The sequence below is a fragment of the Heterodontus francisci genome, unplaced genomic scaffold, assembly GCF_036365525.1.
Source record: "Heterodontus francisci isolate sHetFra1 unplaced genomic scaffold, sHetFra1.hap1 HAP1_SCAFFOLD_323, whole genome shotgun sequence".
Classification (NCBI taxonomy): Eukaryota; Metazoa; Chordata; class Chondrichthyes; order Heterodontiformes; family Heterodontidae; genus Heterodontus; species Heterodontus francisci.
Genome location: NW_027141078.1, coordinates 2008668 through 2023067, shown reverse-complemented (window position 1 = coordinate 2023067; position 14400 = coordinate 2008668). Strand labels below are relative to the sequence as shown.

General features: G+C 56.5%; 1 protein-coding gene across 2 annotated transcripts in view; it reads right to left on the bottom strand.

Moving 5' to 3' along the window:
- LOC137361965 (extracellular matrix protein A-like) overlaps positions 1-14400 on the bottom strand; it is a 213690-nt gene that overhangs the window by 102561 nt on the left and 96729 nt on the right. For both annotated transcript variants that reach the window (XM_068026561.1, XM_068026562.1), the window contains exons 19-24: positions 12862-13041; positions 8737-8895; positions 7958-8113; positions 6670-6819; positions 5506-5658; positions 4245-4394 (exon numbers count right to left, since the gene is read on the bottom strand). In XM_068026561.1, the coding sequence (XP_067882662.1) occupies positions 4245-4394; positions 5506-5658; positions 6670-6819; positions 7958-8113; positions 8737-8895; positions 12862-13041 (948 nt within the window). The remainder of the gene's footprint in view (positions 1-4244; positions 4395-5505; positions 5659-6669; positions 6820-7957; positions 8114-8736; positions 8896-12861; positions 13042-14400) is intronic.

The window sequence follows — 14400 nt, the reverse complement described above, 5'->3', positions numbered from 1 at the left end:
GGAGAGCGGGGCCCTGTCAGACACAGTGACCCGGAGAGTGGGGCCCTGTCAGACACAGTGACCCGGAGAGTGGGGTCCTGTCCGCCACAGTGTCCCGGAGAGTGAGGCCCTGTCAGACACAGTGACCCGGAGAGCGGGGCCCTGTCAGACACAGTGTCCCGGAGAGTGGGTCCCTGTCAGACACAGTGTCCCGGAGAGTGGGGTCCTGTCCGCCACAGTGTCCCGGAGAGTGAGGCCCTGTCAGACACAGTGACCCGGAGAGCGGGGCCCTGTCAGACACAGTGTCCCGGAGAGTGGGTCCCTGTCAGACACAGTGACCTGAAGAGTGGGGCCCTGTCAGACACAGTGACCCGGAGAGCGGGGCCCTGTCAGACACAGTGACCCGGAGAGTGGGTCCCTGTCAGACACAGTGACCCGGAGAGTGGGGCCCTGTCAGACACAGTGACCCGGAGAGTGGGTCCCTGTCAGATACAGTGACCCGGAGAGTGGGGCCCTGTCAGACACAGTGTCCCGGAGAGTGGGGTCCTGTCCGCCACAGTGTCCCGGAGAGTGAGGCCCTGTCAGACACAGTGACCCGGAGAGTGGGGCCCTGTCAGACACAGTGACCCGGAGAGTGGGGCCCTGTCAGACACAGTGACCTGGAGAGTGGGGCCCTGTCAGACACAGTGACCTGGAGAGTGGGGCCCTGTCAGACACAGTGACCCGGAGAGTGGGGCCCTGTCCGCCACAGTGACCCGGAGAGTGGGGCCCTGTCAGACACAGTGACCCGGAGAGTGGGGCCCTGTCAGACACAGTGTCCCGGAGAGTGGGGCCCTGTTAGACACAGTGACCCGGAGAGTGGGGCCCTGTCAGACACGGTGACCCGGAGAGTGGGGTCCCTGTCAGACACAGTGACCTGGAGGGAGGGTCCCTGTCAGACACAGTGACCCGGAGAGCGGGGCCCTGTCAGACACAGTGACCCGGAGAGTGGGTCCCTGTCAGACACAGTGACCCGGAGAGTGGGGCCCTGTCAGACACAGTGACCTGGAGAGTGGGGCCCTGTCAGACACAGTGACCCGGAGAGTGGGGCCCTGTCAGACACAGTGACCCGGAGAGTGGGGCCCTGTCAGACACAGTGACCCGGAGAGTGAGGCCCTGTCAGACACAGTGACCCGGAGAGTGGGGCCCTGTCAGACACAGTGTCCCGGAGAGTGAGGCCCTGTCAGACACAGTGACCCGGAGAGTGGGGCCCTGTCAGACACAGTGACCCGGAGAGTGGGGTCCTGTCCGCCACAGTGTCCCGGAGAGTGGGGTCCCTGTCAGACACAGTGACCCGGAGAGTGGGGCCCTGTCAGACACAGTGACCCGGAGAGTGGGGTCCTGTCCGCCACAGTGTCCCGGAGAGTGGGGTCCCTGTCAGACACAGTGACCCGGAGAGTGGGTCCCTGTCAGACACAGTGACCCGGAGAGTGAGGCCCTGTCAGACACAGTGACCCGGAGAGTGGGGCCCTGTCAGACACAGTGACCCGGAGAGCGGGGCCCTGTCAGACACAGTGACCCGGAGAGTGGGGCCCTGTCAGACACAGTGACCCGGAGAGTGAGGCCTTGTCAGACACAGTAACCCGGAGAGCGGGGCCTTGTCAGACACAGTGTCCCGGAGAGTGAGGCCCTGTCAGACACAGTGACCCGGAGAGTGGGGCCCTGTCAGACACAGTGACCCGGAGAGTGGGGCCCTGTCAGACACAGTAACCCGGAGAGCGGGGCCCTGTCAGACACAGTGTCCCAGAGAGTGGGGTCCCTGTCAGACACAGTGACCCGGAGAGTGGGGTCCTGTCAGACACAGTAACCCAGAGAGTGGGGTCCCTGTCAGACACAGTGACCCGGAGAGTGGGGCCCTGTCAGACACAGTGACCCGGAGAATGGGTCCCTGTCAGAAACAGTAACCTGGAGAGTGGGGCCCTGTCAGACACAGTGACCCGGAGAGTGGGGTCCCTGTCAGACACAGTAACCCAGAGAGTGGGGCCCTGTCAGACACAGTAACCTGGAGAGTGGGGTCCCTGTCAGACACAGTGTCCCGGAGAGTGAGGCCCTGTCAGACACAGTAACCCGGAGAGTGGGGCCCTGTCAGACACAGTGACACGGAGAGTGGGGTCCCTGTCAGACACTGTGTCCTGGAGAGTGGGGCCCTGTCAGACACAGTAACCCGGAGAGTGGGGCCCTGTCAGACACAGTGACCCGGAGAGTGGGGTCCCTGTCAGACACAGTGACCCGGAGAATGGGTCCCTGTCAGACACAGTCACCCGGAGAGTGGGGTCCCTGTCAGACACTGTGTCCTGGAGAGTGGGGCCCTGTCAGACACAGTAACCCGGAGAGTGGGGCCCTGTCAGACACAGTGACCCGGAGAGTGGGGTCCCTGTCAGACACAGTGACCCGGAGAATGGGTCCCTGTCAGACACAGTAACCCGGAGAGTGGGGCCCTGTCAGACACAGTGACCCGGAGAGTGGGGTCCCTGTCAGACACTGTGTCCTGGAGAGTGGGGCCCTGTCAGACACAGTAACCAGGAGAGTGAGGCCCTGTCAGACACAGTGTCCCGGAGAGTGGGTCCCTGTCAGACACAGTGACCCGGAGAATGGGTCCCTGTCAGACACAGTAACCCGGAGAGTGGGGCCCTGTCAGACACAGTGACCCGGAGAGTGGGGTCCCTGTCAGACACAGTAACCCGGAGAGTGAGGCCCTGTCAGACACAGTGACCCGGAGAGTGGGGCCCTGTCAGACACAGTGACCCAGAGAGTGGGGTCCCTGTCAGACACTGTGTCCTGGAGAGTGGGGCCCTGTCAGACACAGTGACCCGGAGAGTGGGGCCCTGTCAGACACAGTGACCCGGAGAGTGAGGCCCTGTCAGACACAGTAACCCGGAGAGTGAGGCCCTGTCAGACACAGTGACCCGGAGAGTGGGGCCCTGTCAGACACAGTGTCCCGGAGAGTGGGGCCCTGTCAGACACAGTAACCCGGAGAGTGAGGCCCTGTCAGACACAGTGACCCGGAGAGTGGGGTCCCTGTCAGACACTGTGTCCCGGAGAGTGGGGCCCTGTCAGACACAGTGACCCGGAGAGTGGGGCCCTGTCAGACACTGTGTCCTGGAGAGTGGGGCCCTGTCAGACACAGTAACCCGGAGAGTGAGGCCCTGTCAGACACAGTGACCCGGAGAGTGGGGCCCTGTCAGACACAGTGACCCGGAGAGTGGGTCCCTGTCAGACACAGTGTCCTGGAGAGTGGGGCCCTGTCAGACACAGTGACCCGGAGAGTGGGGTCCCTGTCAGACACTGTGTCCTGGAGAGTGGGGCCCTGTCAGACACAGTAACCCGGAGAGTGAGGCCCTGTCAGACACAGTGACCCGGAGAGTGGGGTCCCTGTCAGACACTGTGTCCTGGAGAGTGGGGCCCTGTCAGACACAGTAACCCGGAGAGTGAGGCCCTGTCAGACACAGTGACCCGGAGAGTGGGGCCCTGTCAGACACAGTGACCCGGAGAGTGGGTCCCTGTCAGACACAGTAACCCGGAGAGTGAGGCCCTGTCAGACACAGTGACCCGGAGAGTGGGGCCCTGTCAGACACAGTGACCCGGAGAGTGGGTCCCTGTCAGACACAGTGTCCTGGAGAGTGGGGCCCTGTCAGACACAGTGACCCGGAGAGTGGGGTCCCTGTCAGACACTGTGTCCTGGAGAGTGGGGCCCTGTCAGACACAGTGACCCGGAGAGTGAGGCCCTGTCAGACACAGTGACCCGGAGAGTGTGGCCCTGTCAGACACAGTAACCCGCAGAGTGGGGCCCTGTCAGACACAGTGACCCGGAGAGTGAGGCCCTGTCAGACACTGTGTCCCGGAGAGTGGGTCCCTGTCAGACACAGTGACCCGGAGAGTGAGGCCCTGTCAGACACAGTGTCCCGGAGAGTGGGGCCCTGTCAGACACAGTGACCCGGAGAGTGGGGCCCTGTCAGACACAGTGACCCGGAGAGTGGGGTCCCTGTCAGACACTGTGTCCTGGAGAGTGGGGCCCTGTCAGACACAGTAACCCGGAGAGTGAGGCCCTGTCAGACACAGTGTCCCGGAGAGTGGGGCCCTGTCAGACACAGTGACCTGGAGACCTGGGTCTAGTCCTATTAGCAAGGACCTGCTGAGTGGATCACTGCTACTTCGGTCTGCCGTTCGGCTGTGACAGTCCAGCTAAGTCCATGTTGTGGAGCTGAGGGTTACGGGCTTTTCCTTACTGTTCCAGGAGTGGACACATCTCTTCCCACAGCCGATATCACAGCACTGTTTCCACGAACCGCAGTCCTCGTCACTGTTACAGGGCTCGCTCGAGTTCTTGCCACAGATCCTCCTCGCTCGGTAGGAGGTCGGACATTCGTCATCTTCATCTGCAAGAGAATTACGTTCTAATTTAGGAACATAGGCACATAGGAAATTGGAGCAGGAGTAGGCCATTCGGCACATCATGCCTGCTGCACTATCCACATTGATCATCGCTGATCCTGACCTCATTTTCCTGCACTATCCCCAAATCCCTTGGTATCTTTAATATCTAGAAATCTAACAATCTCTCAATGGAATATACTCAAAGACTGGAATTCTCTACCCCACAGAGCTCTCGAGACTCAAAGATTCACCACTGTCTGAGTGAAGAAATTCCTCCTCATCTCAGTCGCGAATGACTGACCCATTATTCTGAGACTGTGTCCCCTGGTTCGAGACTCACCAGCCAGTGGAAACATCCTTCCTGCATCTACTCTGTCGAACCCTGTAAGAATTTCGTATGCTTCAATGAGATCACCTCTTATTCTCGTAAATGCGGAAGAATATTGGACCAGTCTCCTCAATCTCTCTTCATAAGACAATCCCTCCATCCCAGAGATCAGATTGGTGAACCTCCGTTGCACTCCCTCTATGGCAAGTATATCCTTCCTTAGGTAAGGAGACCAAAACTGTCTACAATACTCCAGGTGCAGTCTCACCAAGTCTCTATACAATTGCAGCAAGACATCTTCACTCCTGTACTCAAATACGTCTGCAATAAAGGCCAGCAACTAATTGCCCTCCTCATTGCTTGCTGCACCTACATGACAGCTTTCAGGTCCCTGCGGACATCAACATTTCTCAATCCCTCACCTTTTAAGAAATACTCTGCATGATTGTTTTACCCACCAAAGTGGATAAGAGGAGGGAGTTACACACAGGAAATCAAGATTTACTGTCGGAGGGTCAGTAGTGAGGGAGTGCTGCACTGTCTGTCCCTTTCTTTATCTCACGCCATCTCCATTTTGCACTCTGTCTCTCTCCTCTCTAGCTCTGCCTCTCTCTCTCGGGCCCTCTCTCATTGTCTCTTTCTCTCTTTCTCTCACTCTCTTTACTTGTCTCTGTCTCTCTTTCTCTCTGTGTCAGTCCTCCTGTCACTGACTACTTCTCTCTCTCTCTGTCTGTCTCTCACTTGCTCTCTCTTCCTCCTCCTCGGTCTGCAGTTTCTCAGCTTACCGTTATCCATGAAACTAGCGATACAGATTTTTCCACATTTGGTGTCACAGCAGGTCTGCCAAGCATCACAATCATCGTCTCCCGTACACTGGCCTCCGAGTTTCAGGTCACACATCGGAGAGAGACGGTGGGGCGCAGGACAGGTGTTATCCTCTGGAATACAGAAATCAGGGGTCAGTGAAGCTTCCAGATCTGTCTGATGGAGAAAGTCTCCCTCGGGAGCCACAGTAAATAAGAGACTCCCACAGGGTGTCTGTAAACGAGAGTCTACCTCGGGAACCACTTAATGCAGGATCCCTTGGGTGCACCCGAAATAACGGGTCACACTTGGGAACCCATTCATCGAGAATGAAGCCAGATCTCTTTAATCGGGGTCTGTGGTGAGGCAGCACAGCAAGTGGATCCATTCCCGGCCTGGGCTTCAGTTAACCTTATCCCACACCCGGTGTGGTACTGAGCCCAACACACATAGAGCAGGAAAGGCCCAGGCTCCATGCCCGGCCTGCACTGGGTTAACCTGATCTCACACCCCATGTGGTACTGAGCACCACACACATAGAGCAGGAAAGGCCCAGGCTCCATTCCCGGCCTGCGCTGGGTCAATCTGATCTCACACCCCATGTGGTACTGAGCACCACACACAGAGCAGGAAAGGCCCAGGCTCCATTCCCGGCCTGCGCTGGGTCAATTTGATCTCACACCCCATGTGGTACTGAGCACCACACACAGATGGCTGGAAAGGCCCAGGCTCCATGCCCGGACTGCGCTGGGTTAACCTGATCTCACACCCCATGTGGTACTGAGCACCACACACACAGTGCAGGAAAGGCCCAGGCTCCATTCCCGGCCTGCGCTGGGTTAAGCTGATCTCACACCCGGTGTGGTACTGAGCACCACACACACAGAGCAGGACAGGCCCAGGCTCCATTCCCGGCCTGCGCTGGGTTAACCTGATCCCATACCCGGTGTGGTACCGAGCACCACACACAGAGCAGGAAAGGCCCAGGCTCCATTCCCGGCCTGCGCTGGGACAACCTGATCCCACACCCCGTGTGGTATTGAGCCTCACACACACAGAGCAGGCAAAGCCCAGGCTCTATTCCCGGCCTCTGCTGAACCCACAGATCTACTAAATCTACTCGGGAGACCCTTCAAGCTACTCACTGGCCATGAAGAAGCGAGGAACACATCTCTTTCCACAACCAGCATCACAGCATGATGACCAGGCCAAGCAGTCAGCGTCACTCTCACACTTGTCTCCCAGCTTCATCGAACAGAAGGCATCCAATCGGCTGGAGGCGGGACACTGGGTTGCTGGAAGACACAAGGCAACAGTGGAATAGAGAGAAACACGATCAGTATCCCTGCACAGTCCTAGAAAACACTCCAAGAACAGGAACAGTACAGGGGTTAGATACAGAGTAAAGCTCCCTCTACACTGTCCCCATCAAACACTCCCCAGGACAGGTACAGTACGGGGGGTTAGAGAGAGAGTAAAGCTCCCTCTACACTGTCCCCCATCAAACACCCCCAGGACAGGTACAGTACAGGGGTTAGATACAGAGTAAAGCTCCCTCTACACTGTCCCCATCAAACACTCCCCAGGACAGGTACAGTACGGGGGGTTAGATAGAGAGTAAAGCTCCCTCTACACTGTCCCCCATCAAACACCCCCAGGACAGGTACAGTACGGGGGTTAGATACAGAGTAAAGCTCCCTCTACACTGTCCCCGTCAAACACTCCCCAGGACAGGTACAGTACGGGGGCTAGATACAGAGTAAAGCTCCCTCTACACTGTCCCCCATCAAACACTCCCCAGGACAGGTACAGTACGGGGGGTTAGATACAGAGTAAAGCTCCCTCTACACTGTCCCCCATCAAACACTCCCCAGGAGAGGTACAGCACGGGGGGTTAGATACAGAGTAAAGCTCCCTCTACACTGTCCCCCATCAAACACTCCCCAGGACAGGTACAGTACGGGGGTTAGATACAGAGTAAAGCTCTCTCTACACTGTCCCCCATCAAACACTCCCCTGGACAGATACAGTACGGGGGGTTAGATACAGAGTAAAGCTCCCTCTACACTGTCCCCCATCAAACACTCCCAGGACAGGTACAGTACGGGGGGTTAGATACAGAGTAAAGCTCCCTCTACACTGTCCCCCATCAAACACTCCCCAGGACAGGTACAGTACGGGGGGTTAGATACAGAGTAAAGCTCCCTCTACACTGTCCCCCATCAAACACTCCCAGGACAGGTACAGTACGGGGGTTAGATACAGAGTAAAGCTCCCTCTACACTGTCCCCCATCAAACACTCCCCAGGACAGGTACAGTACGGGGGTTAGATACAGAGTAAAGCTCCCTCTACACTGTCCCACATCAAACACTCCCCAGGACAGGAACAGTACGGGGGGTTAGATACAGAGTAAATGATCAGGGTCTCTTACATCTGGTAATGAACCTGGGCACACATCTGTTTCCACAGCTGGCATTGCAGCAACTTTGCCAACTCTCACAGCTGCTGTCGTTGTGGCACTGGGTGTTAAAGCTCATTGTGCAGACGTGAGACATTCTCGAAGCTTCCGGGCATCTTCCTTCACCACCTGTAGAAAAAGTGCTTCAGTTACACCTTCCCTCCACATATTGATTACTCGCTCACTGAGATCGGGCTGAAGACGGTCATTGGGGAGCTGGGCGGGGGTGCGGTTTTTGGGGCCGGGGAGCTGGCGGATATGTGGACCTCACTGGGAGACAGACAGAGGATCCCTCTGCGTCTGAGGTTGACCTGGGTAGCCGGAGGCTTGTGGATGCTGCATCGTTGAGTATACACCAGGCTGAGATTGAATGATTCTTGGACTCTGAGTGAATAGAGGCTTACGAGGCTTGGCCGGGAAACTGGAGCGCAGGTCCAGGGTCAGCCCTGATCTTACTGAATGGCGGAGCAGGAGGGAGGGGCTGAATGGCCTTCTCCTGATCTCAATCATTCAGAGCTTACGTCAGAGAGAGAAGTCCTCCATCTCATTAGAGACTGGACTCTGAGCTTGCTATCCAGAGGGTGAAAGGTCACAGTGCCTTCGGTGGACAGAGTTACACAGCTCAGTGTGATGTCTCTAATGTGGAACTCAGCTCCCACTCACCCCAACAACTCCACCAGTCCCTCTCCATTCCCTCCATCACCGAGGAGCTGGACTTGCAGGAGCGGGAAATGGTTCCATTGCTTACTTACCCTTGTGACGGAGCGCATGGACACATCGTCTCCCACACGTGGTGTTACAGCAGGTCTGCCAGGCATAGCAATCATCGTCATCATCACAGAGCTCCCCATACTTCAGCTCACACATCATAGACAGGCGATGTGGAGCGGGACATTCATCAGCCGTTCGATCTGAAAGAAAAGAGAAACACAGCTCAGAAATGTGTGGCATTAAGAAACGCAGCTCTGAAATGTGAAGCAACTTAGTAACAGGTGTCAGTCTGTTCAGACCCAACTCCAGACTGTTACATTAGTATAGAAAGGGATATGGAGAGGGGAACTGTGCACAGTGCTCCCAGTGTGGTCTAACCCAGGGATATGGAGAGCGGAACTGTGCACAGTGCTCCCAGTGTGGTCCAACCGAGGGATATGGAGAGCGGAACTGTGCACAGTGCTCCCAGTGTGGTCTAACCGAGGGATATGGAGAGCGGAACTGTGCACAGTGCTCCCAGTGTGGTCCAACCGAGGGATATGGAGAGTGGAACTGTGCACAGTGCTCCCAGTGTGGTCTAACCGAGGGATATGGAGAGCGGAACTGTGCACAGTGCTCCCAGTGTGGTCCAACCGAGGGATATGGAGAGCGGAACTGTGCACAGTGCTCCCAGTGTGGTCTAACCGAGGGATATGGAGAGGGGAACTGTGCACAGTGCTCCCAGTGTGGTCTAACCCAGGGATATGGAGAGGGGAACTGTGCACAGTGCTCCCAGTGTGGTCTAACCCAGGGATATGGAGAGGGGAACTGTGCACTGTGCTCCCAGTGTGGTCTAACCCAGGGATATGGAGAGCGGAACTGTGCACTGTGCTCCCAGTGTGGTCTAACCCAGGGATATGGAGAGCAGAACTGTGCACTGTGCTCCCAGTGTGGTCTAACCCAGGGATATGGAGAGCGGAACTGAGCACAGTGCTCCCAGTGTGGTCTAACCCAGGGATATGGAGAGCGGAACTGTGCACAGTGCTCCGAGTGTGGTCTAACCCAGGGATATGGAGAGCGGAACTGTGCACAGTGCTCCGAGTGTGGTCTAACCGAGGGATATGGAGAGCGGAACTGAGCACAGTGCTCCCAGTGTGGTCTAACCCAGGGATATGGAGAGTGGAACTGAGCACAGTGCTCCCAGTGTGGTCTAACCCAGGGATATGGAGAGCGGAACTGAGCACAGTGCTCCCAGTGTGGTCTAACCCAGGGATATGGAGAGCGGAACTGAGCACAGTGCTCCGAGTGTGGTCTAACCCAGGGATATGGAGAGCGGAACTGAGCACAGTGCTCCGAGTGTGGTCTAACCCAGGGATATGGAGAGCGGAACTGTGCACAGTGCTCCGAGTGTGGTCCATCCGAGGGATATGGAGAGGGGAACGTTGCACAGTGCTCCCAGTGTGGTCTAACCGAGGGATATGGAGAGCGGAACTGTGCACAGTGCTCCCAGTGTGGTCTAACTGAGGGATATGGAAAGGGGAACTGTGCACAGTGCTCCCAGTGTGGTCTAACTGAGGGATATGGAGAGCGGAACTGTGCACAGTGCTCCCAGTGTGGTCTAACCGAGGGATATGGAGAGCGGAACTGTGCACAGTGCTCCCAGTGTGGTCTAACTGAGGGATATGGAAAGGGGAACTGTGCACAGTGCTCCCAGTGTGGTCTAACTGAGGGATATGGAAAGGGGAACTGTGCACAGTGCTCCCAGTGTGGTCTAACCGAGGGATATGGAGAGCGGAACTGTGCACAGTGCTCCGAGTGTGGTCCATCCGAGGGATATGGAGAGGGGAACTGCGCACAGTGCTCCCAGTGTGGTCTAACTGAGGGATATGGAGAGCGGAACTGTGCACAGTGCTTCCAGTGTGGTCTAACCCAGGGATATGGAGAGCGGAACTGTGCACAGTGCTCCCAGTGTGGTCTACCCCAGGGATATGGAGAGCGGAACTGAGCACAGTGCTCCCAGTGTGGTCTAACCCAGGGATATGGAGAGCGGAACTGTGCACAGTGCTCCGAGTGTGGTCTAACCCAGGGATATGGAGAGCGGAACTGTGCACAGTGCTCCACGTGTGGTCGAACCGAGGGATATGGAGAGTGCTACTGTGCACAGTGCTCCCAGTGTGGTCTAACAGAGGGATATGGAGAGCGGAACTGTGCACAGTGCTCCCAGTGTGGTCCAACCGAGGGATATGGAGACTGGAACAGTGCACAGTGCTCCCAGTGTGGTCTAACCCAGGGATATGGAGATCAGAACTGTGCACAGTGCTCCGAGGTGCGTTCAAACTGGGGGATATGGAGAGCGGAACTGTGCACAGTGCTCCCAGTGTGGTCTAACCCAGGGATATGGAGACTGGAACTGTGCACAGTGCTCCCAGTGTGGTCTAACCCAGGGATATGGAGAGTGGAACTGTGCACAGTGCTCCCAGTGTGGTCTAACCGAGGGATATGGAGACCGGAACTGTGCACAGTGCTCCCAGTGTGGTCTAACCGAGGGATATGGAGAGTGGAACTTTGCACAGTGCTCCCTGTGTGGTCTAACCGAGTGATATGGAGAGCGGAACTGTACATAGTGCTCCCAGTGTGGTCTAACCGAGGGATATGGAAAGGGGAACTGTGCACAGTGCTCCCAGTGTGGTCTAACCGAGGGATATGGAAAGGGGAACTGTGCACAGTGCTCCCAGTGTGGTCTAACCGAGGGATATGGAGAGTGGAACTGTGCACAGTGCTCCCAGTGTGGTCTAACCGAGGGATATGGAAAGGGGAACTGTGCACAGTGCTCCCAGTGTGGTCTAAACGAGGGATATGGAGAGTGGAACTGTGCACAGTGCTCCCAGTATGGTCTAACCGAGGGATATGGAGAGCGGAACTGTGCACCGTGCTCCGAGTGTGGTCTAACCGAGGGATATGGAGAGTGGAACTGTGCTCAGTGCTCTGAGTGCGGTCCAACCGAGGGATATGGAGAGCGGAACTGTGCACAGTGCTCCCAGTGTGGTCTAACTGAGGGATATGGAGAGCGGAACTGTGCACAGTGCTCCCAGTATGGTCTAACCCAGGGATATGGAGAGTGGAACTGTGCTCAGTGCTCTGAGTGCGGTCCAACCGAGGGATATGGAGAGCGGAACTGTGCACAATGCTTTCTGTCCCAGGCAGCTGGGAGCAGGTGACTCTCAGTCCGAGGCTGCTGGGAGCAAGGGGCCCTCAGTCCCAGGCTGCTGGGAGCAGGGAGATCTCAGTCCCATGCTGCAGGGAGCTCTCAGTCCCAGGCTGCTGGGAGCAGGGAGCTCTCAGTCCCAGGCTGCTGGGAACAGGGAGGTCTCAGTCCCAGGCTGCTGGGAGCAGGGAGATCTCAGTCCCAGTCTGCTGGGAGCCGGGAGCTCTCAGTCCCAGGCTGCTGGGAGCAGGGAGATCTCAGTCCCAGGCTGCTGGGAGCAGGGAGATCTCAGTCCCATGCTGCAGGGAGCTCTCAGTTCCAGGCTGCTGGGAGCAGGGAGCTCTCAGTCCCAGGCTGCTGGGAACAGGGAGGTCTCAGTCCCAGGCTGCTGGGAGCAGGGAGATCTCAGTCCCAGGCTGCTGGGAGCTGGGAGCTCTCAGTCCCAGGCTGCTGGGAGCAGGGAGATCTCAGTCCCAGGCTGCTGGGAGCAGGGAGATCTCAGTCCCAGGCTGCTGAGAGCAGCGAGCTCTCAGTCCCAGGCTGCTGGGAGCAGGGAGATCTCAGTACCAGGCTGCTGGGAGCAGGGAGATCTCAGTCCCAGGCTGCTGGGAGCAGGGAGATCTCAGTTCCAGGCTGCCAGGAGCAGGGAGATCTCAGTCCCAGGCTGCTGGGAGCAGGGAGATCTCAGTCCCAGGCTGCTGGGAGCAGGGAGATCTCAGTCCCAGGCTGCCAGGAGCAGCGAGCTCTCAGTCCCAGGCTGCTGGGAGCAGGGAGATCTCAGTCCCAGGCTGCTGGGAGCAGGGAGATCTCAGTCCCAGGCTGCTGGGAACAGGGAGATCTCAGTCCCAGGCTGCCAGGAGCAGCGAGCTCTCAGTCCCAGGCTGCTGGGACCAGAGAGCTCTCAGTCCCAGGCTGCCAGGAGAGTGTTTTCGTTTACCTTTGATGGGACACAGTTTGCTGTGCAGGTTGTCACGTGGTTTACCTGAGAAAGCTGTGCTGCGACTTTGCCCCATGAACGCGTGGACACATCTGTTTCCGCAGGGTGCTTTACAACACTGCTTCCAACTTCCACAATCGTCATCATCCTCACAGGGCTCGCTGTGTTTCGTGTTACACACGCGCTGCAGATTGGAAGCACTGGGGCACTGCTTGGATTTTGTGTCTGAAAAACCAAGAGTTTGGGTTATGGGTAGTGACAGGTGGAGAGAGACAGACTGAAACAGAGACAGAGAGAGAGCCTGAGATTGAGATCCAGAGCAAGAGAGAGAGAGAGAGACAGGCAGACTGAGACAGAGTGAGAGAGAGACAGACGAAGACTGAGAATGAGATATGCACAGTGAGAAAGAGAGAGAGACAGGCAGACTGAGACAGAGTGAGATAGAGAGCGACAGCCAGAGTGAGAGAGAGAGACAGACAGAGACTGATAATGAGATATGCACAGTGAGAAAGAGAGAGAGACAGGCAGACTGAGACAGAGTGAGATAGAGAGCGACAGCCAGAGTGAGAGAGAGAGCGACAGGCAGAGTGAGAGAGAGAGCGACAGCCAGAGTGAGAGAGAGAGACAGACAGAGACTGATAATGAGATATGCACAGTGAGAAAGAGAGAGAGAGACAGGCAGACTGAGACAGTGAGAGAGAGAGCGACAGGCAGAATGAGAGAGAGAGACAGACTGAGAATGAGAGATCCAGAGTGAGAGAGAGAGAGAGAGGGAGAGACAGGCAGACTAAGACAGAATGAGAGACAGAGAGAGACAGAGAGAGAGAGTCAGGCAGACTGAGAGAGAGAGAGACAGAGACTGAGAGAGAGAGAGTCAGGCAGACTGAGAGAGAGAAACAGAGAATGAGAGATACAGAGTGAGAGAAAGTGACAGAGACAGGTAGACTGAGAGAGAGAGACACACAGACTGAGAATGAGAGATACAGAGTGAGAGAGAGACAGGCAGACTGAGAGAGAGAGAGACAGAGACTGAGAGAGAGAGAGTCAGGCAGACTGAGAGAGAGAGAGACAGAGACTGAGAGAGAGAGAGTCAGGCAGACTGAGAGAGAGAAACAGAGAATGAATGATACAGAGTGAGAGAAAGTGACAGAGACAGGTAGACTGAGACAGAGAGAGACAGAGACTGAGAATGAGAGATGCAGAGTGAGAGAGAGAGAGACAGGCAGACTGAGACAGAGTGAGAGAGAGACAAGCAGACTGAGTGAGAGAGAGAGACAGAGACTGAGAATGAGAGATACAGAGTGAGAGAGAGAGAGAGACAGGCAGACAGAGTGAGAGAGAGAGAGAGACAGAGACTGAGAATGAGCGATAGAGAGAGAGAATCATGCAGACTGAGACACAGAGAGACAGAGTGAGAGAGAGACAGACAGACAGACAGAGTCTGAGAATGAGAGATACAGAGTGAGAGAGAGAGAGAGACAGGCAGACAGAGTGAGAGAGAGAGAGAGACAGAGACTGAGAATGAGCGATAGAGAGAGAGAATCATGCAGACTGAGACACAGAGAGACAGAGTGACAGAGAGAC